Genomic DNA, 26,063 nt, shown 5'->3' with positions numbered 1-26,063 from the left:
AATTGTTGCTCTGTATGTGTGTGTGTGTCTGTGTGCGTGTGTGTGTGTGCACTCGTGCGTGTGTGTGTTTGTGTGTGTGTGTGTGCATCTGTCTGTCCGCCTGTTTGTGTGTTTACTTTGTGTCAGTCTTTCTTGATTTTAATTACATATGAATTTGAACTATTGTATGCATGCGTCTGTGATGTGGTTGTGTGTAATTGCGCATATTGTTTGTGTTTGATTGCACATATCTATGGTTTGTGTCTGTCTGTGTATGTGTGTGTGTGTGTGTGTGTGTGTGTGTGCGCACACTAGGCCTGTGAGGTATGCAAGGCCATCAGCAGAAAGCTCTATGAGAAACCCAACAGCGTAGAGGATCTGACGGAGCAGAGAGAATGGATGAAGCAGATCCCAGAGCAACTCAAAGCACATGAGGTACAGTACAACACAGCACTGAGTGACCTGCAAGCATCACACCACAGTTACAGAATGTGTGAGGTGAATTTTGCAAATCATGGCCGCTTAATTTGACTTCACTTCCAAATGGAAGTGATGGTGAGGTGAAACATTTTATGCATTTCTGTGACACATGCATTACTAAAGGATTTGGGGTGGTCTCAGCAGGTCTTTCCCAAGAGCTTTCAGGGAGTTAAGTCTCTTAAAAAGTTAATTGTTTGATCACATTGTGCTGTCGTGCATGGTGTGATTTTCTACCAGATGAGAATGACCAGGGGCCTAATTTAATGGTTGGTAAAGTGCAAAACCTACCGTATCAACAAACAAAACCTGACAAACAAAATGTATCGAACAAAGAAAGTTCTCATGCATGATATACAGCTATCCTCTGTCATGTGGAAGCATTGAGCTGACTCATCAGTGTTTGTGGGTAAGGTCTTGCCTGTGGTGTTCAATTAGCCAGTTCATTGTGCCTACTGTAGTTACTAATTTAGCTTTATTGAAATGAAGACTTTGTGCTTTGCCCATCATTCAAATTAGTATCCAAGGTGTGCCTCATGAAGATATTTATAGGTGGCATGATTGGACTCTTTTGCATCTATGTTGAATGTTTTTTATGTGTGCATGGACCTAATGCATCTCAAACCAACCTGCTGAAGCATTTCAAACCAATCTGTCCCTTTTCCGTATTAGAATCATTGCAGATAAGGTTATCTTTTTCTGTCCTGACTCCTGTAGGAGGTTTTATCCAAAGCCATGTCTGACTATGAGCTGATTGATGAGTTTTTCTACAGTCTGTCCAATGATGATTTCAATGCTAAGTAAGTCATTCTAATCATTCTAATTACGGTACCATATACATATTTTCATATTTTTACATCAATAAAAATATCTTACATAAAATAAATATAATATATTTGAGAAACATATTTGTTGATATTGTCACACTATCTTTTCGCTCGGGAGAAAAATATGTCAAATGAATTTAAATTAAATAAATTAAAATGTGGATCTAAGATAGATAGCAATTATTCAAGATCAGAGCCTGACACTTTCGAGTTGGCACATGACTTTAGACCGAAATGACTTTGAGAGAGAGAGCCTCAAAGTGGGCCTAGCTTCAGGCCAGGGCTTGTGTAGGGTTGATGCTGAGTTGAAGCTAAGAGCTGGTTGCTGTGCTAGGTGGACAGCCATGGCCTGGCCCCACAAGATTGAGAAACAGATGGAGGCGGTGGCTGCACAGCACGTGGAGGACGAGGAGCGCTTCCACAAGATCCAGCTGGTCGACCAGAACAACTTCCAGGACCGCCTGGACTCCCTGCAAGTGAGTTGCGCCTCTCAGCATCTATCCACTCAGAATTACATCCGCAAGGAGTAGATTGTAGATTCTGGTAGATTCTTCCAGAAATCCTCTGTCTACCAGCAATCTACTCCTCCCCCTGCGGCTCCACTCTGCCCTCTAGTGACCGGTTTCCTCCAGGCGTGCTGACCTCTGCTCCTGTCTTGTGTTCCAGATGTTGGTGGCTGGATTTTCGGGCCACACGGACGTCACCCGGGCACATGAGGTGGCCAACGAGGTGCGCCGTGTCAGCAAACAGCTGAAGGAATCCCAGGCCATGGCGTCGCTGTACAACAACCGCGAGCGACTCTTTAACATTCCCGTCACCAACGTAAGAGCCACGATGAGATGAACTCTTTGATGACACAGGCCAGTCTCAGTGTGTGACTGTAAGATCTAATTGTACATTTCGACCACTTTGGTCTTCCTCATGAAACCAAACCTCATCAAACCAACCTGAGGAAGACGTGTGGTTGAAATGCTTGCAGATATTTTGTCTTTCTTTCGCATCAACATCATAATCATTTTCAATCTTTCCCTCTTTTTGTGGTCCAGTATGACCGTCTGCAGAAGCTGACTAAGGACTTCCAGCCATTCCGGGACCTCTGGTCCACCACCTCAGACTGGCTGCGTTGGCACGAAAGCTGGATGACTGACCCGCTGTCTACCATTGACCCAGAACTGCTGGAGCGCAACGTCAATGACGCCTTTAAGACCATGCACAAATGTGTCAAGCAGTTCAAGGACATCCCTGGTGTGTACCATTTAAGGGCACGACACAGTAGAGGGCCTAGGTGTACTCCAAAGCCTTTCTTTTTTGCTTAAAAATATTTTTTATAGATGTGTAGTTTTGTCACACATATCTGTTCACACACATAGAGGTTAGTAATGGTTTACAGATATGAACTTGTGGTTTAATAAAAATCTTTTAAAAAATAAATAAATAAATGAATGTGATTGAATGTGAAGGTCTCTAACAGTCTCTCTCACTTGCCCCCTTTATGGCACCATTCTTCTTCCCCCTCTCATCTCTGCCCCTCCTCAATAAATCGGCCTTACCCCTCACTCCCTCCGCAGCCTGTCAGGACGTGGCGATGGAGATCCGCGGGAAGATCGAGGAGTTCACTCCGCTCATCCCGCTGATTCAGGGCCTGCGCAACCCCGGCATGCGCAGCCGCCACTGGCAGGTGCTGTCGGAGCAGATCAAGATGAACGTCCAGCCCAAAGCCAACCTGACCTTCTCCCGCTGCCTGGAGATGGGCCTGCAGAACCACGTCAAGGACATCGCCATGGTGGCGGAGGTGGCTGGGAAGGAGTACGCCATTGAACAAGTAAGGCTTCGCTGTGTCAAAATTGTGAAAATGGTTGTTTCTTCACATTTTGTTTTTATTTAATTTTTTGAATGTTTAAAATACACATAGCATGTTTGGCCATGTGATTTACTTGTGCATATACCAAGACACCCCAGGTGCTCAAGATGTAAACATTGTTTTTGTACTTATTATGTGATACTTTCTTCTGTGTTCTCACTCGTAGGCCCTTGACAAAATGGAGAAGGAGTGGGCCACGGTGGCTTTTGATGTGCTTCCTTATAAGGAGACAGGCACCTACATCCTGAAGAGTCCTGACGAGGCCTCCCAGCTGCTGGACGACCACATCGTCATGACCCAGAGCATGTCCTTCTCGCCCTTCAAGAAACCCTTTGCGAACCGCATCAGCACCTGGGAGGGCAAGCTGAGAATGACACAGGTACTGAATGCACATCCAGATTCATTCATTAATTTATTAATTCATTCATCTATTCCTTCATTCATCCATCCATCCATCTATTCATTCATTCATTCATTCATTCATCCATCCATCCATCCATCCATCCATTCGTTCCTTCATTCGACCATTTATCCATCCATCCATCAGCTATTCATTCATTCATTCATTCATTCATTCATCCATTCATCCATCCATCCATCCATCCATCCATCCATCCATTCATTCATTCATTCATTCATTCCTTCATTCGACCATTTATCCATCCATCCATCCATCTTCTTTCTGGTCCCCTGCTGACAGGATGTGTTGGAGGAGTGGCTGACCTGCCAGCGCTCCTGGCTCTACCTGGAGCCCATCTTCAGCTCCGATGACATCAACCGCCAGCTGCCTGTCGAGGGCAAGAGGTACCAGACGATGGATCGCACCTGGAGGAAGATCATGAAGATGGCAAACGACAACCGCCAGGTGAGGTCAAAGGTTAGACACTATGAGAGAAGTGAGCGAAGAAACTTTGAGAGATTGAGAGAAGACATTTTTCTCTGTGTGTGTGTGTGTGTGTGTGTGTGTGTGTGTGTGTGTGTGTGTGTGTGTGTGTGTGTGTGTGTGTGTGTGTGTGTGTGTGCGCGTGTGCTTGTCTTTATGAGTTTAGGTGATTGAGGTGTGCCCGGACGCTCGATTGCTGGACAGCCTGAGAGACTGCAACAAGCTGTTGGAAATGGTACAGAAAGGCCTGAGCGAGTATCTGGAGACCAAGCGTGGATCCTTCCCAAGGTAAATTAGCCCCAGTGGGCAGCCAGGAGATGAAAGCTCAGTCTCAGACACAGATGTTTAGCACATTTTGTTCATGAATCAGGCCATATTTACAATGTTGAACACAGGGAATGCTTTCTTTTTGGTCTAGGTTGAAGATTTTATTAAAGAAAAGAAAGAAACCTTTGTGTGTGTGTGTTGTGTTTGTGTATTTTCTGTTTTTAGATTCTACTTCCTGTCTGATGATGAGCTCCTGGAGATTCTGTCTCAGACCAGAGACCCAACCGCTGTGCAGCCCCATCTGCGTAAATGCTTTGAGAATATTGCACGGGTGCGCCTCCGCTCTCTCTCTCTACTCTCTACTTAATCTTCCTCTCACTACACCTTTCACTTGGTTTTATCGGAGTGGCCTGACTTGTCATAACCCCCCCCCCCCCACTTCCCTCCACAGCTGAAGTTCCAGTCGGACCTGCAGATCACTCACATGTACTCAGGGGAGGGTGAAGAGGTCGAGCTGGTGAACCCTGTGCAGCCATCTGGCAATGTGGAGGACTGGCTGAGGGATGTGGAGAGGTCCATGAAGGCCAGTTTGAGGGAGAACATCCACCGCTCGCTACTTGCATACCCACAGGTCTGACTGTGAATTATGCGAAAACGTTGAAATTCAACATTTTAACCCGGAAGTTTGTTTATTGTGGATTTTCTCAAAATAGCATTGTGCGCAAAGCGACTGATCATATAAATAATTATAACAAAAAGCATCCCCTGTCCCTCCCCTTCTCAGCAACCCCGTACTGAGTGGGTTCTGTCATGGCCGGGCCAGGTGGTCATCGCGGGCTGTCAGACCTTCTGGACCACGGAGATGTCTGAGGCCCTAGAGCAGGGCGATCTGGCCAGCCGCCTCTACCCTCAGCTGCAGACACAGGTATGTCATATCATGGAAGTCTGTGTCACCTTGCAAAGGGTTGGGCCTTTGGCCACCACTATAAAACAGCATGCACTGCATGTTTGTGTATGTGTGTGTCTCATTGCGTGTGTTTGTGCACGTGTCGGCCACCCCACGTTGTGGGAGGTGCGTCACTGGATGTGGTGGTGTTGAGGGAAGGAGATGGTAGGAGACAGCAGTTCAGATACAAAAATAATGATTTATTTCACCGACGGGCAGATCAGGCAATCACAATCCGGGTCCAGGCATGATACAGGGTTCTTCTAGGCGACACTTTCCCAGGCAACAAACTAGGCAGCAAACTAGGCAACAGTCCACACAAGGCGACTTCGCAAAACTGTGGACTAAACTTTCCCCTTTGCCTCACAGCAAGCAAGGGTTACTTTTTCGTAAACTTCAAATGAACAAAGACTTCCCTTTATTCCTGGACCTCCAGCTCTTCCCATGTGGCTTCCCTGTCTCCCGTGTGTCTCTCATATGTCTCTCCCTGTGTGATAGAGCCCTACCTTAAATAGGCTAACCAATTACCCAAATAGTGTTGGACTGAACCACTATAGGATGTGTCTGTGTGTGGGGGGGGGGAGGGGCTGTACCATTAGCACCACTGTTAAAATCAAAAGCTTACACAGACTACATACAATCACATACTCAACAATGAACATAAAACGGGTGCATGTGTGCAAAGTCTGTGTTTTCCCAAGGCAGAGTCAAAAAGTTTGCAGAAGGGGAAAAAGAGAGGTCTTCTTTTTCACAGCGTGTATGTTGTGTTTTGTGTACAAATGAGTCCTATTTGGAGTATGTTGGTGAGGGTACTTGAACTGTAGGTATTGGGTCTTGAAATGAGCGCACCAGTTGAAGGAACAATGCCTTTGAACTGAACTTCTCTACTTAACTTCTCAATGAATCATTCACTTGAGACAGATAGTGGGTTGGGAGTTGGAACTACAAAGGACTTTTACTGGTTAAAGATTTACTTGGGTGTCTGGGGCATGTTGTCATGGGTCATGTTTCAGTGTTATTTCCTGGTTCAACTAGTATCTTGGAATTGAACATAATTTCAAATCAGGTTTCAAATATAACATGCATGTTGATGCGTAGAAATACAGTGTGTGTGTGTGTGTGTGTGTGTGTGTGTGTGTGTGTGTGTGTGTGTGTGTGTGTGTGTGTGTGTGTGTGTGTGTGTGTGTGTGTGTGTTTGTGAGTAGTTGGGAGACCTGGTGCAGCTGGTGAGAGGTGGTCTGTCTAAGATGCAGAGGTCAGTCCTGTCCGCACTGATCGTCATTGAGGTCCACGCTAAAGATGTAGCTGCAAAGCTGGTGGAGGAGAACGTGTCCAGTGTCCACGACTTTGAGTGGATCAGCCAGCTCAGGTGTGAGGAGTAAAGGGCCGTTCACACCAAGAATGATAACTATAACGATGATTATAACCATAGCGATAAAAGCGTTCACACTGATCTACGATAAAAAAGTCTCTCCTCGTGTTAATACATGTGATATGTTCTGATTGGCTGTTAACTCTCAAAATCGCTCTAAAATGATCCCCAACGATATAGTTCTTCATGTCGTTATCGTTTTAGTTTGAGTGAACATTGTCATTCATATTAACAAGAGCGATATTTGTTTATAGTTATCGTTACCGTTATCGTTATGGTTATCGCTCTTGGTGTAAACGGCCCCCGTAACCCAACGGCTGTCATAGTGCATCAGTGCACATGCAACACGTCCAAAATTCAGTCAAAAATAAAAATCACAGAATTTATTAAACATACACATAACTTTTTTTTTAATCTCATACACTGTGATACAAGGTGATATTAATATTAATGTCTTATAATCTATGATTTCTTTGTTATCATTTTTTAGTCAATGTTTTGTTTATTATCTTTTATACCTTCTATTTATCTATTTTAGTAAACGTTAGTATTGCTGATGGTGTCATGTGCTTTGGTAGGTATTACTGGGCTAGAGATGACATGTACATCAGAGCAGTGAATGCGGAGTTCCTGTACGGTTACGAGTATCTGGGCAACTCAGGACGCCTGGTCATCACTCCTCTGACAGACAGGTACCGCCGAGGCCTGTCTCAAATCGCTCACCCTTGCATACAGCTTGTGCCATCATCGTCACTATGAAAAAATGTGATATTAAACAGAGCCACATTGTTCGGAGCCCTTGATAACAAAATGGAGTCAATATTTGTGGAGTGTGAATAGTTCTGAATAACCTCTCCCAGCTACTTATAGTGCTATTTTGAACCTGAGACAAACGTGTGGTGAAGTCTACAGTTATTGTCTCTTTCCCCATACAGGTGCTACCTGACCCTCACAGGGGCTCTGCACCTGAAGTTCGGAGGGGCCCCGGCAGGACCTGCAGGTACGGGCAAAACCGAGACCACCAAAGACCTGGGCAAAGCGCTGGCCATCCAGACTGTGGTCTTCAACTGCTCTGACCAGCTGGACTTCATTGCCATGGGGAAGTTCCTCAAGGGCCTGGCCAGGTTAGTCAAACTGACGTGTTTTGTGCAGGTTATGCTTGAGTGAAAGACACCAAATACCTTCTAAAGTCTGCTAAAGAGCCTACCATTGTCAGATATTTACCCATGGAGTTTAACATGACTGGAACTGATTAGATTAGATTAGCTTAGATTAGATTCAACTTTATTGTCATTATGCAGAGTACAAGTACAAAGACAACAAAATGCAGTTAAAGTTGCTGGCGAGCCAGCCAGTAATGCGCTGTAATGTGCCACAGCTCCGGAGCATGGGCCTGTTTCGATGAGTTCAATCGCATCGATGTGGAGGTGCTGTCTGTGGTGGCGCAGCAGATCACCACCATCCAGAAAGCCCAGCAGCAGAGGGTGAGCTCAGGCCACGTACATGCACACACAGCACAGCACAGCACAGCACAGCACAGCACAGCACAGCACAGCACGCCCACCTCCCACACACTCGCACACACACACACAGACGCACAGCACTGTGACACAACAACACTGTGTTGTGTGTGTGTTTGTGCCAGCGCATGCCATTCCTCTTCTTCATCCACACATTCTCCCTCTATCTCACTCTCACCACTCACTTAGTACTTCTCTACGCGGTCACTTACTTCCTGCTCGCTAAATGCTAACAGCCATCACTTTCCAGCTGTGTATATATACTAAATGCAAATCTGTTCTTCACACACAGCACATGACTGCTGTGTGATTTTTATTTATTTATTTGTGGGTTTTTTAAGCATTTAGCTGACGCTTTGGATAAAACCATGTGTTTGGACTTAGCATGTGTGATGTGTGAGCATTACTAATGTTTGTTTGTGTGTGTGTGTGCGTGCGTGTTAAGGCAGAGAGATTTGTGTTTGAGGGGGCCGAGATTCCACTAGTACCCTCCTGTGCCGTTTTCATCACTATGAATCCTGGGTACGCAGGACGTACCGAGTTGCCGGATAACCTAAAGGTGAAATCACTGACCACCTAACTGATTTTTAAAAAGTAAAGAAAACTGTCAGCTACAGACAGCTACAGTACATCATCTCAGAAACATCTCAGACCAAGCAATTATCTATGCCATCTGTATCCAGGCCCTGTTCCGACCGGTGGCCATGATGGTTCCTGACTATGCCATGATTGCAGAGATCTCCCTTTACTCCTTTGGCTTCAGCGACGCCAAAATTCTGTCCAAGAAGATCACCAGCACCTTCAAGCTGTCCTCCGAGCAGCTCAGCTCCCAGGTGGGCATCAGGCCACATTGGCCAGTAGGCTTTGGCTTGGCATTGACATAGTCTGGCTCCTGGTGTTGTTATTATTGAGTGGTCGGTGTTTTTGAGTGATTATGGGTCAAAGTTATACCCGATAATTGTGCTGCAGGATCACTATGATTTTGGGATGAGAGCTGTGAAGACTGTCATTTCTGCTGCGGGAAACCTTAAAAGAGAGAACCCGGACATGGACGAGGTTAGTTGAGTGTGTGTTTTGTTAGGCATATTCACCTGCAAATTTGATTCGGGGAGAACCTGAATTATGGACTCCTTGATGTGGCGTTGCAGTGTTTTGGCATGTAGAAGCTCTGAGGCTGGTCTTTTTGGCTTTGACCCTAACAGGAGCTGATCTGCCTTCGCGCCATCCGGGATGTCAACGTGCCCAAGTTCCTGCAGGACGACCTGAAGCTCTTCAGCGGCATCGTGTCCGACCTCTTCCCCAAGATCAAAGAGGAGCCCATCGACTATGGCACGCTGGAGGAGTCCCTCCGCAGCGTCTGCGCCAAGAAGTGCCTGAAGGACGTAGATGGTGAGTCTCAGCGGAGGGGATTAGCGTCCTCGGTGGAGAGGATTAGCCAAGTGCCGGAGCGCAACAACTCACGGATGTTCTGCCCCGCAGGTTACATCACCAAATGTATCCAGCTGTACGAGACGACCGTGGTGCGTCACGGACTCATGTTGGTCGGGCCACCTGGCTCAGGCAAAACCAAGGTCAGCTCTCACATTCCGTCCTAGTGGTAGTTATGCCCTCAGTGTCCTCTCAACTTGATATGGATTTTCCAACCCAGAATGTGTTGACAAGAGCATGGGTCCCCTGTGTGAGAGTTGGGTGTTGTATTGTTTCCCTGGCAGTGTTATAAGGTTTTGGGAGCTGCGCTCACAGCTCTGCAGGGACAGCCGTCTGTCAGCGGAGGGGTGTACGAGGCGGTGCAGACGTTTGTGCTCAACCCCAAATCCATCACCATGGGGCAGCTCTACGGAGAGTTTGACCTCCTCACACATGAGTGGTAAGCCCTCTCCCAAGGCCCGATGTGCGTCATTCAAATATGAACACATGCACAGAGACACACACTCACACACACACACACACACACAGTTTACATGCCTTGGTTTTGGGCCCCAAAACGTGATATAAGAAATTTCTAACTAGATCTGAGAGTACAACAACAACTTTATCGGATTTGACATGAAATGACCCTGTTGTCAAAGCCCAGTCACTCTGTTATCATCACTTTTACAGTAATTCTGTTCTCTCTCTCTCTCTCTCTCTCTCTCTCTCTCTCCCCCGCTCTCTATCTCTCTCCTCCTGCCCTCTGGCGCCCCCCGCAGGACCGATGGCATTCTGTCCTCTCTGGTGCGCGGTGGTGTGGCCTCCACAGATGAGGATAAGAAGTGGTACATGTTTGATGGGCCAGTGGACGCAGTCTGGATCGAGAACATGAACACTGTGCTGGACGACAACAAGAAGCTCTGTCTGAGTTCTGGAGAAATCATCAAGCTCACTGATGTGAGATCATGGCTAATCAGGATTATTTTTGTGCATTATCTGACTTTATTTGCTACAGAGTTTATAGAGTTCTCAAACCTGTAATTTTACAAATAAGCAGAAAGGAATAGACATTACACAATAATTAATCATGTTTTTACATGTTTAATTCTTTCTAAATGACTGTTTAGTTTTGCTAGGCATTGGTGTACAATATGTTTTTTTCAGTGTGTGTTATTTGTTGTCCGTACAGTGCATGACCATGATGTTTGAGGTGCAGGACCTGGCCGTGGCGTCGCCGGCCACGGTGTCTCGCTGTGGCATGGTGTACCTGGAGCCCAGCATCCTGGGGCTCAAGCCCTTCACCGAGTGCTGGCTCCGCACCATCCCCGCACCCCTGCAGCCCTACACACAGGAGCTGGACTCGCTCTTCACACGCTTTCTGCAGGTAGGGCAGGGAGACCTCCTACAGGTAGAACAGGGGAACGTCTGACAGGTAGAACAGGGGAACGTCCTACAAATAGGGCAGGGAAACCTCCTACAAGTAGTGCAGGGAAACTACAGGGAGGGCAAACTGTGTAGTTCCCGGTTTAATGAAAAAAATGCAACGTTTCGACCCTACTGGCAAGTTTTTGCCTGATGAAGACCCAGTAGGGTCGAAACGTTGCATTTTTTTCATTAAACCGGGAGCAATTATCAGTGTTGCGGACATTACCTTTTTCTTCCATATTACTCTACATTTGTCCTGCACCTGCAAGGTGGGATGTGCACACAGCTACTCTCCTCAAACTGTGTAGTTACCATGGAATTAGAATAGAATTAGAATAGTAGCATCTCTTTAGTGGTCAGAAAGAGACGGAGAGCGAAAGAGGGTAATGCTGAGTTAGAATAGACATGTTTAGAAGGACGGCTGGATGAATGAGTGTGCTAATGACCTTTTCAGCGATGTGACTTGTGTCTAGAGGACCAGTCACTGGATATGATCTATGTGTGTTTGTCCACAGGACTCGATTGCATTTGTGCGCTCCTCAGTGAAAGAGGTCATCGCCTCAATGGACAGCAATCTAACTTGCAGTCTACTGAAACTACTCGACTGTTTCTTTAAGCCATTTGTTCCTCTAGAGGTAACATTTTTATTGAATATAGAAATAAATTACATCAAGTTCAACAATACTGACATTAAAAGGCTATGAAATATGACCAGGAGTGTCATTACAGCTACACCATTGCACCCTGTAACCTGGTTTATCTGTGTGATGTAGGGGACAAGGCCTCCACCCCAGGAGAAGCTGTCTCGTCTGAGTGAGCTGATCGAGCCCTGGTTCATCTTCTCTCTGGTGTGGAGCGTGGGGGCTACCGGAGACGCCGCCAGCTGGCCCAAGTTCAGCCTCTGGCTCAGGGACAAGATGGCCGAGGAGAAAGTGAGAGTTGCTCCAGCCGTCCATCACTACTGTCAAGCTGGGCTTGATTTGTGGTTGTCCATTTCTCAACGTCCTCTTTCGTTTAGTGATGACTCTTGCTCATTTCAACCATGAAACAAATGTTCGTGCACAAAGAGATTGAGAGTGCTTGTTTTAGGACTGACGCAACACGTAAACTACAGAACCGAAATGTTTCACTTCCAGATCAAGCTTTGCTTCCCAGAGGAAGGGCTTGTGCATGACTACCAGCTAGATGACGCGGGGATAAGTAACTTATCAGAAGAGGAGGAGGAGGACAAAGACAGAAAGGTTATATGCATTTGAATGACATTGTTATGAACACTTGTGGCTCGAACACTAATGTGAAATGAAATAGTGAGTCGCCTTCACTGTACTACTAATCCTTGTCCAGTCATGCATCCCCACGCTTCATTCTAGAACCTGTAATATGATTCGTCATGTTTTAATTGTGTTTCTGCTGTGTAAGGTGCGATGGGTCAGTTGGATGAAGTCTGCACAGAAGGTGGTCATCACGCCAGACACCAGCTACTCTGACATCATTGTGCCCACAGCAGACACTATACGCATGTCCTTCCTCATGGACATGCTGCTGTCCAACAAGAAGCCAGTATGTCCTCTCTCCTGCTAGGTGTCAGCACACATAAACACATGTCATATGTCTGAATGGAGCACTGCATATTACTTGTCAGTACATACTGTATATCATGAATGTTACCCAGTATGGTGGGCTAAGTTATAATTATATGTTATCATATTGTGTATTTCAATTATATCTGTTATATAATTTTACTGTTTATTGTTTATTTCTGTGCAACAGACTGAACTCACCATCTGTCCCATCTTTGTCCTTGTCTTTTTTTGTTTACTAGGTTCTGTGCATCGGGCCCACGGGCACAGGGAAGACTCTGACCATATCAGATAAGCTGCTGAAGAACATGCCAGCAGAGTACATCACTCACTTCTTGATGTTCTCAGCACGCACATCAGCCAATCAGACGCAGGATTACATGGACAGCAAACTGGACAAGAGGTACACCATTCACTTATTTAGCTGCAGTGTTTGTGTGTGTATATGTGTATGAATTACAGGACCTGATGACCAGATATCGTTTAATTTATGCTTGTTACATCTCAGTCTTAACCTATTGTTGTGTGAGGTTTACTTTAATTGTCCTTGTGTGGAAAGGCGTAAAGGAGTGTTCGGGCCTCCTCTGGGCAAGTATTTTGTCTTCTTCATTGACGACTTGAACATGCCCATGCTGGAGACATATGGGGCCCAGCCCCCTATTGAGCTGCTGCGCCAGTGGATGGACCACGGAGGCTGGTACGACAGGAAACAGATTGGTGAGGATCCTCCGGTTGTCCACAAGGATTACACTACTGTTTCAAAGTTTGGGGTCACCTAGACAATTTCATGTTTTCCATAAAAACTCACATTTTTACTCATCAAATGAATTGCTAAATGAACAGAAAATATAGTCAAGATATTGAGGAGTTTGGGTTATTGTCCTGTAGGAGGAAATTGGCTCCAGTCAAGTGTTGACTCTAATGTACTTGTTCTCTTGCTTAGTTGTGAACTTCCCACTTCTCTTTCTATTCTGGTTAGAGCCTACAGTATTTGTGCTGTTTTCTGATGGGAGTACTACACACCATTGTGGGAAATCTTCAGTTTCTTGGCAATTTCTCGCATGGAATAGACTTCATTTCTCAGAACTAGAATAGACTATCGAGTTTCAAGTTCTCATTTTCTGACCATTTTGAGAGTATAATGAAACCCACAAATGCTGACGCTCCAAATACTCAACTACAGTAGCTCAAAGGAAGGCCAGTGTCTAATCAGCACAACTATTTTCAGCTCTGTTGACATAATTGCTAAAGATCTCTCTGATCATCAATTAGCCTTTTAACACAATTATAGTAGCTAACGCAATGTACCATTAGAACACAGGAGTGATGGTTGATGGAAATGGGTCTCGGTACACCTTTATAGATATTCCATTATAAATCAGTCATTTACCAGCTAGAATAGTCATTTACGACATTAGCAATGCCTAGACTGTATTTCTGATTCATTTAATGTTAAAAAACAGACATTTCTTAGTGACCCAAACCTTTGAACTTTTGATCCTTGATTACTCACCTGCTCCGCTTCAACCCTCTCTGATTATACTTCAGTTATTCTCGGAGAGACATCCCAACAGTCATAGTAATATAACTCTAGGGTACTGTAGATTAGTGTTGCACTAAAATAACCCAAACCACTGGTGATCACTAGGTGCCTTCAAGTACCTGGTGGACATAAACTTTGCGTGCGCCATGGGCCCCCCTGGGGGCGGCAGGAACCCCATCACCCAGCGCTTCACTCGCCACTTCAACTTCCTGTCCTTCACCGAGATGGATGATAGCAGCAAGAAAAAGATCTTCTCCACTATCCTGGGCAACTGGATGGGTGAGTTTCACTACGCATTGAACATTCTCAGAATGAACGAATGAATGAATGAATAGGTGCATGAGTGCATGAGTGTATGAATAGGTAGAAGAGTGAAAGAATATAGGGCACTGCGGACTGAATAAAGAAAACATAATGAAGTGATATAAAGTATCATATATAAAAAGAAATATTTTTTAGCGCTGGTATATCTGTTAGGCAGTCTGTGTTTATGATATCTTTGGGATGCTGATCAAATAAAACCATTTGTATTGCTGATCCATTCTCTCTTTCACAGATGGAAACATGAGTAAAAAGGACCCAGGCAGTAAGTCAGCTCAGGATAAGAGAGAGAGAGACATTAAAAAGATTACTAGACAAAGAGGAGATGAAGTAAGGAAGATAAAGATGTAGGGTGGTAATGTGATTTGCTCGCCTAATGGGAAATAATGATGCCTGATATCGAGCAGAATTTGTGTGACCAAGTGAATGTATCACTTTGCACAACTCAGACCGGATATTTTGTGGAGCGTTAATTACAGGGAAAAGTGCCATCAAACCCAACAAGGTTCACACCTTCTGCAGTGTTCATGAACAAAACCCAGTGCCTTCCAGTGTAGGTGTTGTATAGTACACTTTAGTGTTTATCCGGTGGTGGGGTCGTATAAGAAGCCGAATGATCACCTTAACGCCAACTTTCAAGTTCCTTTTTCCTGACATGTTGTATTTAATGAGACTCTAAATGGTCTTATCAAATGCTAGACACTAACTGTGCGTTCACACCAAGACCGTCAAAAGCGTCAAGAGCGCCGGAAATCATTCATTTTCTATGGAGAGTCGGCGTTACCGGCGTCAAAAGCGTTCTGGGCGTGAGCGTGGCTTCATGAGCTTCACGGGCGTCAAAATAAAGTTGAGCCTCAGTTAACTTTATGGTAATGAGCTATGACACGGTTCGGCGTCAACTAATCAGAATGTCAAACTCGCAGGATTGCTGTTTGTGGTTTGTTCAAAATGTTTCACGTCATGGCTTTGACGCTTTCGGCGCCGAATGCACCGAACTGGGTTGAGCGTCGGGCTATGAGCTTCACCAGCGACTTTGACGCTTTTGACGGTTTTGGTCAGAACGCACAGTAAATAGTGAAAAGAAACCCACTTCCACTTCCACTTAGATTTGTACTGTGTCTCCTCTCCCCTCGTCCAACAGAGAAGATCCCTGAGATCCTGCCCTTGAACGAGCCCCTGGTGGACGCCACCATCCGCGTGTACTCCACCATCACGTCCTGCCTGCTGCCCACGCCCGCCAAGTCCCACTACACCTTCAACCTGCGCGACCTCTCCAAAGTGTTCCAGGGCATTCTCATGGCAGAGGCCATCAAGATCGAGGTGTGGACCTCGTTTCACTTTACACTGTGTACACCATAGACAGGCACCATGACTGATTTACAGAAAAGAAAATGATATGTCATCATGCATGTGATGCGTTACCTATTGAAGCATTTGAAAGAATTTGTACTGTATATTAGCAGTGTTGTAAAATTTCGGCTTCAGAAAGTAGAAGTCCTACCATGTACTGGTTCTACCTGTGCACATAAAAACAGATGACTCCACTAACTAGCTGATCTACTTGGCTGAGTTGTTATGCTAATTTAGAATCTACTGAGTTAGTAAATGGTCGGAACAATTATGTGGTAGGACTTTTACTTTCTGAAACTGGACTTTTACAACTCTCTGCATATTAGAATAGAGCTGGTAGTTTGTGCTGCAGATTTATATTTCCTATATATTTTGTCATATTTTGAGACTCTGCGCCGTCCTGTAATCATGTGGGCTTTTTTCAGACTAAAGAGCACCTGCTGCGGCTGTGGTTCCACGAGAGCTGCCGAGTGTTCCAAGACCGGCTGGTCAGCGCCGAGGACAGGCAGTGGTTCGACCAGCTGCTGCAGACCTGCATCGAGGAGTTTGACTGCCGCTTCGACGACGTCGTCCCCTCTCGGCCTGTCCTCTTCGGGGACTTCATGGTGCCAGGGGCGGATACCAAAATATATCAGCACATAGAGGACAGGGGGAAGGTTGGAGTCTCGCCTGTTTTTCATGTTTCAAGTGTTTTCAACTTTCCTGTTAAACACGCTCTTACCATCCTGTATTATCTGTATCGGCACTCCTATATTCAAAAATATGACATTTACTTTCAAGAATGTATCATTGAAAAACATTGTGCATGTTAATAGTTATATAGCCTTGGACAAAGGTGTCTGCCAAATAGCCAGAAACATAACCACAACCATATGGTACCAAAAAACTGTAACATTGCAATGCCTACAGTATGTGTGTGTTTTGTGCCATTCCATGTCCATGTTTTGATTCCCAGTTGGCTCGAGTCATGGATGAGTACATGGATGACTACAACCAGATCAGCACTGCCAAGCTGAAGCTGGTGCTCTTCATGGATGCCATCCAGCACGTGTGCCGCATCAGCCGCATCCTGCGCCAGCCCCTGGGCAATGCCCTGCTGCTGGGCGTCGGGGGCAGTGGGCGCCAGTCTCTCACCAAGCTGGCCAGCCACATGTGAGGCTAGCACCACCCCACACCACACCACACCACACCACACCACAGTCATGAATGAAGGAAGATCTGTGTCATGCTGTTTCAAAGAGAAATGAGGATGATAGGATGTTAGAGAATGCTGTCTTTTCAGCTGCCATTAATTCCATTCACGTCCATCGCCAAATTAATTCTAAGTAGCATGTTAAGGGTTCAGGTTTAAAAACATAAAATTCTCTCAGAAACACTGTCTTTCTCTATTTCTCTCTCTCTGTCTGTGCTATCCTGTTTTTTTGCTCTTCAGGTCTGATTACGAGTGTTTCCAAATCGAGTTGTCTAAAAACTACGGGAACGCAGAGTGGAGAGAGGATATCAAAAGCATCATGCTGAAAGCTGGCCTCACCAACGTCCAGATCACCTTCCTCTTTGTAGACACACAGGTTGGTTATATGTACAGCTGCAGTCATGTTTGGTGTTCCTTATCACACCATCTGTCTCTCGCAACAATAAAAAGATAACAGAAGGCAGATCCATCAGTGCACAGTTTGATTGGATAATATACAGTGCATATAAAGAGTAATCACCCCCTTTGGATATTTCCCCTTGTTCTGCTTTTATAAGTGGAATCTTGATCAGTTTAATTTGCCTTTTTTCACCATCATTTACAAAATATCCCCTCTTAAATGTCAAAGCGAAAGCAGATTTATACAAAGTAATGTTAATTCATTCAAAATATGTCATTCAAAATACCGTAAGCAATTGCATAATAATTCACCCCTTTCTAGTCAGCATTTAGTGGACACACAGGTGTCTTTATGTACTGTATACTATATTCACTGCACTCAGGCCATCTCCATTTGACTAATTGTGAGACTGCTAGCACCAATTGGCTGGACAGCTCTTGATTTAGGTCAGTCACTTCAAGGGTGGGTGAATATTTATGCAATTGTTTATTTTGCATGATACTGTATATTTTTAATCAATTGAGATTATTTTATTGAACATGATTCCCCTATCAACTCTGCCCACTGTTGCTGCCCCAGGCCTACCGGTATCTCAATGTTTTAACACAATACCAGTCATCAAATAGATTGTGAAATTAGATTTACAAAGGTTTTATACTATTTGATTGATTGTTTTAAATCATATGAATAATGAAATGGCACACAAACGAGTGTAAACCCATGCCCATCTTCATATGTGCACATCTTTCATTTCAGATTAAGAATGAGTCCTTCCTGGAGGACATCAACAACATCCTGAATTCAGGCGACGTGCCCAACCTGTATGCCACCGACGAGCAGGAGCGCATCCTGAACACCATGAAGCCCGTGGTGCAGGACCTGGGGCAGCAGCCCACCAAGGCCAACCTCCTGGCCGCCTACATCAAGAGAGTCCGCAGCAACATACACACCGTGCTCTGCATGAGGTGAATCCATAGCATGCCAACAGTTACAGAGCACACAACCTAGGGCTAGAGTGCTGGTGCAGTGCACCTCTGCCATATTTTATGGAAGTGTTAACTGCGTTGTGTTTGCCTGGAATCGAACCTGGAAATTGTAGCACCTATGATTGGAAATCGAGCATGCTAGCAAGCAAGCAGTGGTCCCTTGATATTGAATATGGCCGTCAACCCATTCGAATGTCACTCAGCAACCTAGGATGACATCAGAAAAATGTGCAGTGGTCTTTTCCAGAGCTGTTTTCATATTTGCATTTGTTTACCTATTGTTGAGGCTGTGTTGTGCTTCTTTGTAAACATGGCATATGTAAATGGCTGATTCTTAAGCGTTTTTGCGTTACATGCAGCCCCATTGGCGAGGTGTTCCGGGCGCGGCTCAGGCAGTTCCCCTCGCTGGTCACCTGCTGCACCATCGACTGGTTCAGCGCCTGGCCAGAGGAGGCACTGCAGTCCGTGGCCACCTCCTTCCTCGGTGAGCTGCCGGAACTGGACGCTACCCCTGCCGCCATGACCGGCCTGGTATGGAGACACAGAAAAATAGGGGCCCGAGTGGAGACTGTGTGTGTGTGTGTGTGTGTGTGTGTGTGTGTGTGTGTGTGTGTCTGAAAACATGAGCAGAGTTAGCAGAGACCCTTAGATCCTGTGATCTCCTGATCATGAGATCCTTAACTAACTCTCCCCCTGGGCAGAGCCTGATGTGCGTGAGGATCCACCAGGTTGTGGCCAGGATGTGCGGCCAGTACCTGGCCGAGATGTCGCGGTACAACTACGTCACGCCCAAGAGCTACCTGGAGCTGCTCAGCATATTCTCAGCCCTCATTGGCCGCAAAAAGCAGGAGCTTAACGGAGCTCGGCTGCGCATGAAGACTGGCCTGGATAAGGTGAAAAAAAAGAAACACCTTCTTTGTATTTTATCATTCATGCGTTGTACAAACTCTCAGTAATGAACATGTGTTCAAGCTATTTGCAGTGACACTCTGACAAACAAGGAATTTGGCTCCAGTTAATCTTTGCTCTCATGTACAACATTCAGCAATAACATAAAAATAATTAAAATAAAAATAAAAATACAGAACAGTAAGAATATAATAAGGGCAGTAAGGCTATGTATAAGAATGAATACAAAAGGGGAAAAAAAATGTGTATTACTTACTGTATTGATGTTGGCTGATTTTTTAAAAATTTTCTTTTAATCTAAAGGTCAGTATGAGTCATAAGCACTCAGCCACCAAAGGTAGACATTAATAGCATGGAAGCTCCCCCTTGTTAGCAGGGTAATGAAGGAAAATGTATCACTGATTTTAGCAACTCCATAATGGATGCTTCAGAGTTTTCCAATAAATCCACATTCATTCCTGTCTCATTTCATGTAAAAATAGTAGAAATTCTGCCCTGAATGTCTTTTTGTCCTGGACATTTTGTTGTTGTGTCCTCATTTCTCGGGTTCTGTCCGTATTCCAACATGTTGAGTGTGTACAGACAATCCTTTATCCTGAGGTTGCCTGTCTGTGACTGGGTGTCTGGCCTTGTGTGCTGTCCTCTGTTACACTGTCTAGTACTCTGTTGCTCAGAGACCGGCTGTGTTGACTGAGGTTTTGTTTAACTTCGGGAGGCCTTTTCACTTGTTCATTGTGTATATTTGTTGTTTATGTGTGAGAATGTTTAGGTGTGTGGGTGTATGTTTATGTTTGCTTATGTAATGTTTAAGATGTATATGTGTTATATCTTTTCATGTACAGTACGTGTGTGTGTGTGCGTGTGTGTGCGTGTGTGCGTGTGTGTGTGTGTGTGTGTGTGTGTGTGTGTGTGTGTTTTCAGTTGCTGAGCACAGCCGAGGATGTGGGTAAGATGCAGGAGGAGCTAGAGATGATGAGGCCTCTTCTGGAGGAGGCTGCCAAGGACACAGTGGTCACCATGGAGAAGATCAAGGTATGAACTAACAAAGGGCCCCTGTCTTACCTCCTCTCATCATTATGTCAGAGTGTACGCTGCAATGTATGCTGCAATCATCCAGTTGTGTTTATGTGTGTGTGTGTGTGTGTGTTTGTATCCCTTTTTTGCATGTGTTTAGGTGTATGCCTATGTGGGTGCATGTACATGGGTTTGTGTGTGTGTGTGTGTAAGTGTATATGTAGGTGTGTGTGTGTGTGTGTGTGTTTGTGTACGTGTGTATGTGTGTCTGTGTAAAAGAGCTTCTGTGTTAATGCACGTCTGCATTTCTTCTGCCCACAGGAAGACACTGTGGTTGCCGAGGAGACCCGAGTGGCGGTGCAGGCGGAGGAGGCCAAAGCCACAGAGAAGGCGACGGTGGCAGGGGCCATCGCAGCCGATGCCCAGAAGGACTTGGACGAGGCTCTGCCTGCCCTGGACGCGGCCCTCGCCAGCCTCAAGTCCCTCAACAAGAACGACGTCGTTGAGGTGCCTCTATTGATAGCCATTGCCACCACCATTGCTCCTTGTTGTGAAATACAGCCACTCTCACCACTTTTTTTTAATACATATGCATATGTACCTTTTTTGCCTTGTACATTGCCTTGTACATTGTACATTTTGCCTTGTACACATACACAGCTCCATTGACTGTACTAACACACTGTAACTGGCCTTGACCTGCTCTTTCTTTACAAAGTAGACGTGTGTATTGTATGTGTTAAGGTACGAGCCATGCAGAGGCCCCCACAGGGAGTGAGGCTGGTCATTGAAGCTGTCTGCATCATGAAGGGCATCAAGCCTAAAAAGGTTGCAGGAGAGAAACCAGGCACTAAGGTGGACGACTACTGGGAGCCAGGAAAGGGCCTTCTTCAGGACCCAGGAAAGTTCTTGGAGGGCCTGTTTAAGTTTGACAAGGTTGGACAGGATCCTCTGTACTTACTCCAGTCACTTGATCTCTTATTGGGAAAACCATTACAGATAAACTATTGCGGCTCATAAACTCCAGAGCTTAGGGTTTGGTGTGTTTTTATCCCCACAGGATAACATCCCAGATTCTGTGATCAAGCTGGTGCAGCCGTACATCGACAACGAGGAGTTCCAGCCGGCGCACATCGCCAAAGTGTCCAAAGCTTGCACCTCCATCTGCCAGTGGGTGCGAGCCATGCACATCTACCACTTCGTCGCCAGGGCAGTGGAGCCTAAACGGGTATGAACTCTGACCTTTGCTCTCAACAGTTCAAATGCCCTCTTTATTAAGCGGATGATAACAAAGTAGGGTTCTAGGAGGAAGTCAAATAAATCAGTGTGCTTTGATATAACCGCACACATTCTTCAGACTGCAGTTCATTACAAGTATGAATGTCTTAGCCTTGAGAATCCATGTGCACACACTTGAGTGGTTCTGATGGGCCGTTGGACCCAGATGGACCATTGAGCTTCCATGAATCACCCCTGTTAATCCCCTCAATAACCAGTAATCCCATTTGCTCCGTCTCTCTCTCCGTGCAGCAAGCCCTGCAGGAGGCCCAGGAGGACCTGGCGGTGACGCAGCGCATCCTGGACGACTCGCGGGACAAGCTGGCGGCCGTGGAGGAGGGCATCGCCACGCTGCAGGCCAAGTACAGCGACTGCCTGGCCAAGAGGGACGAGCTGGACAGCAAGTGCCAGCTGTGCGAGAAAAGGCTTGTCCGGGCCGACAAGGTTTTTCCTCTATAAAACTTTTTTTTTTTGTTGTTGTTGTTGTTGTTGTTGTTTTTCACAGTGAAAAGCTCCCCTGAGATAGTTCAGTCACAGACTACACAGCATAGCTCTTTACAGCTTGGCATCCTGCACAACCTCTCTCACCTCCCACAGGGGCCATAGCACACGCTGTAGCCATTGCCATTCACTCATGTCACGATTTTAAGCGTGGATAATATAAGGGCCTTTTCCAAACTAGCCACTACATCCTCTTCCTACCCACTTCTGCTCTATTTGCACATTCACGTGTGGGTTAGTCACAACATGTGCCATCCGAAACCAATTTGAGTTCATTCCACAAGTCTGAGTAGTCATAATACTCAGTAGGAGTCAGTTGGGTCCGGTTTAGAGAGGGCCTTAAGTGTTTTCAAACTGCTACGGGTTAGCTTTCCCCTCAAGACCGGATGAGATGGCTTCTATTTTAAGGTTGTGTTCTGAGACAGAGCAGTGTGGTGCAATCGGTTGTCTTGGTTGTTATTATTATGTTAATTATGTTAATGCATCCCTCTTCCTGTGTGCACAACATCTATTCTTGTGTGTGTGTGTGTGTGTGTGTGTGTGTGAGACAGCTGATTGGTGGTCTGGCCGATGAGAAAGTGCGCTGGAAAGAAACCGTTGAGAACCTGGAGTACATGGTTAATAATGTGGCTGGGGACGTGTTGCTCGGAGCTGCATATGTAGCCTACCTGGGTACATTCACCGTAAGTCTCTACCTGGTCCTCCTTATTCTGCCTGCGTGTGTGCGTGCGTGTGTGCGTGTGTGCGCATGTGATCAGATATCACTGGTACCTTATTGTTTTTAATGTATTCTCTAAAGAGAGTGTCGTAACATAACCCATTTTAGACAATAAATGCAGACACTGACATTGGAGTCTTCTTCATCCCCTCTTGTTCACATAACACCGTAATAGCACAACAAACCAGACACCACACCTGAGTCTCCTCTTTTGTGTTGCGCACGGCTTGTCTTACCGTGTGTGTGCGAATGGCTCTGCGGCGTGCTGATACTGTACGTGTGCCATTGTCTGGTCAGGGGGAGTACCGGGCAGCCATGGCAGAGGAGTGGCTGCAGGGCTTCAAGGAGCTGGGCGTGCCCCACACGGAGCCCAACCTCATCAACACGCTCGGAGACAAAGTCAAGATCCGCTCCTGGCAGGTCCGCTTGAGCAGCTGCGTCTGGGCTTTGACTAGATGTTGGATGTGCGCTTGGATATGACTAGGTTTAGATGTAGGATGTAGCTGGTGTTGAAAAAATTATGTGTCCCTTGCTTATTTGTGTGTTTGATTTGTTAAATCCCAGTTGCATATCTCCAAACTCCCAAACAGCTCTCAAAGCCTTTATAAGAGTTCTCAGCTGTGCTTTGGGGTAACAGAAAAGATTTTATGTTCATCAGACAATCCCTTAAAGCCTTTGTTTGTATCTCTCTCTCTCTCTCTCTCTCTCTCTCTCTCTCTCTCTCTCTCTCTCTCTCTCTTCTCTCTCTCTTTCTGTGTGTGTGTGCTATAAAGATCGCAGGCCTACCAAAGGATAATCTGTCCGTGGAGAATGGTGTTATTGTTCAGTACTCCGAGCGCTGGTGCCTGTTCATTGACCCTCAGGGACAGGCCAACAAGTGGATCAAAAACATGGAAAGTCTTTTCTAGCCACATGTTAAATCTGCTTTCAACCTACAGACATGTTCCTCTCCGCACACATGGAGCCCAGCTCTTACATAACACTCCTATTTTCCTGCAGGAGCGGGACAATGGATTGGACGTGATGAAGCTGAGTGACCGGGACTTCCTGCGCAGCCTGGAGAATGCAATCCGCTTCGGGAAGCCCTGTCTGCTGGAAAACATCGGGGAGGAGCTGGACCCTGCACTGGACCCGGTTCTCATGAGACAAGTGCGTCGCTTCACAATCTCCAGCCTCCGGCTGACATGACATGACATGACATGACGTGAGATAATCTATGACGTAATCCTCACCTCACCTGTCCTTTGCCTTCTCAGACATACAAGCAGCAGGGCAATGTTGTTCTGAAGCTAGGAGACACTATCATCCCCTATCACAACGACTTCAAGATGTACCTGACCACCAAGCTGCCCAACCCACACTACTCTCCAGAGATCTCCACCAAGGTCACGCTCATCAACTTCACCCTGTCACCAAGGTACTGGCCCCCATATCAACTCCAGGTGTCACAGCCAAAACCTCCAATGAACGTACAACACATGTGGTGTGACTAATTATATCAAGTGGTGAATATTCCAAAATGACTAAGTATCAGTGCTAAGTCAGTATTACTTATTCATTTACCCACTGCATAACAGACTTGAATACCATGACTGAACAGCCTTAGACACTGCCCTCTGTAATGTCAACACACTGTAATCTTTCACCATCTGAGCTGTTGTAGATTCCTAGAAGAATCACTTCACAGTACTTGGCCTGTGGTAGGTCATTCTAACAAACAGCGCCCAGTGGTAAAAGGCACCAGTCCCGTGATCTGACCGCACCTCGGGTGTTTGTGTGCAGCGGTCTGGAGGACCAGCTGCTGGGCCGCGTGGTGGCCGAGGAGAGGCCTGACCTGGAGGAGGCCAAGAACCTGCTGATTGTGAGCAACGCACGCATGAAGCAGGAGCTGAAGGAGATCGAGGACCAGATCCTGTACCGGCTCAGCTCGTCCGAGGGGAACCCGGTGGATGACGAGGAGCTCATCCGCGTGCTGGGAGCGTCCAAGATCAAAGCCGCCGAGATCGAGGTCAGCCGGCCGCTCGGATGGACAAATGATCCATTTCATTCATTACTTATTAAAGTGCTTTCTGTCTGTACTGAATGGCCAGTGAAGTGCTTAGATGCGCAACACTGATCCATCAGTTGGTGTTAAATGGCACAAGCTGTCATTTTGAAAGGGCTGCTTTTCATTGTGAGATGAAATGCACCGCGCTGGTGTCTTGCCAGATTCCATTCCAGAGATTCCACTTGTGTAGTTTAATCCACTTTGGATTGCAGCATGGTGCTTATGAACTTTAGTGTGTAACTGGAGTAAACCATGCATATATTTATGTTGCTCAACAGCTATAATTGCCAAGCTTATAATGTAAGATGCTCCCTTTATCACATAACTGCTAGTACATTGTATTATAGCATCTCGATATTGGCAGGTCACCAAAGGTCCTTGATTACTGACCCAACTGTTTGCCACGGCTTATGTTGAATTTGCAAAATTCCTTCAGCTACAGTATGAGGATTTATACACAGGGGGAGTTAATGTGGTATTAATATGGTTTTGTTTCTTTCAACTTGCATAAAACACTGTCCTGTGACTTAAGCACAATGCGGCTAATACACAAGAAATTACTGTGCTTCAACCCTCACTGCTAACACTCTCACTGTCAGGCGCCATTGTGGACAGTATTTATTTAGCGATGGTGCTCTGCACTGTTATGTCCCGCAGGCTAAAGTGAGGGTGGCTGAGGAGACGGAGCGGGACATTGATGCCACCCGTCTGGAGTACGTGCCAGTAGCCGTCCGCACCCAGATCCTTTTCTTCTGCGTGTCGGACCTCGCCAACGTGGACCCCATGTACCAGTACTCTCTGGAGTGGTTCCTGGGCATCTTCATGGCTGGCATTGCCAACTCGGAAAGGGCCGGTGAGACTGATGATGCAAAAGTGATTTGGATAATTGTTTGTGGTTCATGTGAGAGTTGTTCAGACCAGTTTGTTATCAAGGGAAAGGGCTCTGTATTTAGTATTTGAAGTTTCTGACTGCACAGTTGTTTAATGCCAAGCTGTCTGTGTGTTGCGCTTCGACAGGCACGGTGGAGGAGCGAATTGTCAACATCAACGAGTACTTCACCTTCAGCCTGTTCAGCAACGTGTGCCGCAGCTTGTTTGAGAAGCACAAGCTGATGTTCGCCTTCCTGTTGTGCGCCCGCATCATGATGAACGACAACAAGATCGACATGGTGAGTGAGACTCCAGTGTCCTCTCTCTCTCTCTCTCACACACACACACACAAACATTTTTTTATTGGGATGCTCAGAAGAGCAGTAG

General features: G+C 46.0%; 1 protein-coding gene across 1 annotated transcript in view; it reads left to right on the top strand.

The window, feature by feature from the left end:
* The window catches only part of dnah1 (dynein, axonemal, heavy chain 1), a 44,334-nt gene that overhangs the window by 11,004 nt on the left and 7,267 nt on the right, over positions 1-26,063 (top strand). The window contains 52 exon segments of the mRNA XM_062544955.1: positions 295-414; positions 1,174-1,256; positions 1,618-1,759; positions 1,950-2,105; positions 2,330-2,528; positions 2,852-3,105; positions 3,311-3,523; positions 3,845-4,009; positions 4,194-4,315; positions 4,520-4,625; positions 4,746-4,925; positions 5,079-5,219; positions 6,446-6,609; positions 7,191-7,304; positions 7,548-7,736; positions 7,991-8,096; positions 8,578-8,691; positions 8,816-8,965; positions 9,102-9,188; positions 9,335-9,521; positions 9,612-9,703; positions 9,845-9,999; positions 10,322-10,499; positions 10,732-10,926; positions 11,483-11,602; positions 11,741-11,899; positions 12,104-12,208; positions 12,387-12,527; positions 12,790-12,950; positions 13,107-13,264; positions 14,196-14,369; positions 14,647-14,676; positions 15,553-15,731; positions 16,187-16,417; positions 16,717-16,913; positions 17,194-17,329; positions 18,110-18,318; positions 18,699-18,870; positions 19,041-19,232; positions 20,170-20,280; positions 20,584-20,769; positions 21,007-21,198; positions 21,323-21,490; positions 21,793-21,984; positions 22,593-22,724; positions 23,057-23,179; positions 23,533-23,673; positions 23,762-23,908; positions 24,016-24,176; positions 24,542-24,767; positions 25,464-25,659; positions 25,824-25,975. Of these exon segments, the coding sequence (XP_062400939.1) occupies positions 295-414; positions 1,174-1,256; positions 1,618-1,759; positions 1,950-2,105; positions 2,330-2,528; positions 2,852-3,105; positions 3,311-3,523; positions 3,845-4,009; positions 4,194-4,315; positions 4,520-4,625; positions 4,746-4,925; positions 5,079-5,219; positions 6,446-6,609; positions 7,191-7,304; positions 7,548-7,736; positions 7,991-8,096; positions 8,578-8,691; positions 8,816-8,965; positions 9,102-9,188; positions 9,335-9,521; positions 9,612-9,703; positions 9,845-9,999; positions 10,322-10,499; positions 10,732-10,926; positions 11,483-11,602; positions 11,741-11,899; positions 12,104-12,208; positions 12,387-12,527; positions 12,790-12,950; positions 13,107-13,264; positions 14,196-14,369; positions 14,647-14,676; positions 15,553-15,731; positions 16,187-16,417; positions 16,717-16,913; positions 17,194-17,329; positions 18,110-18,318; positions 18,699-18,870; positions 19,041-19,232; positions 20,170-20,280; positions 20,584-20,769; positions 21,007-21,198; positions 21,323-21,490; positions 21,793-21,984; positions 22,593-22,724; positions 23,057-23,179; positions 23,533-23,673; positions 23,762-23,908; positions 24,016-24,176; positions 24,542-24,767; positions 25,464-25,659; positions 25,824-25,975 (8,103 nt within the window).

Source organism: Sardina pilchardus, chromosome 9 (genome assembly GCF_963854185.1).
Source record: "Sardina pilchardus chromosome 9, fSarPil1.1, whole genome shotgun sequence".
In the NCBI taxonomy this organism is placed as follows: Eukaryota; Metazoa; Chordata; class Actinopteri; order Clupeiformes; family Clupeidae; genus Sardina; species Sardina pilchardus.
The sequence above is the reverse complement of the archived record's forward strand: the minus strand, read 5'-3'. Positions and strand labels throughout refer to the sequence as shown.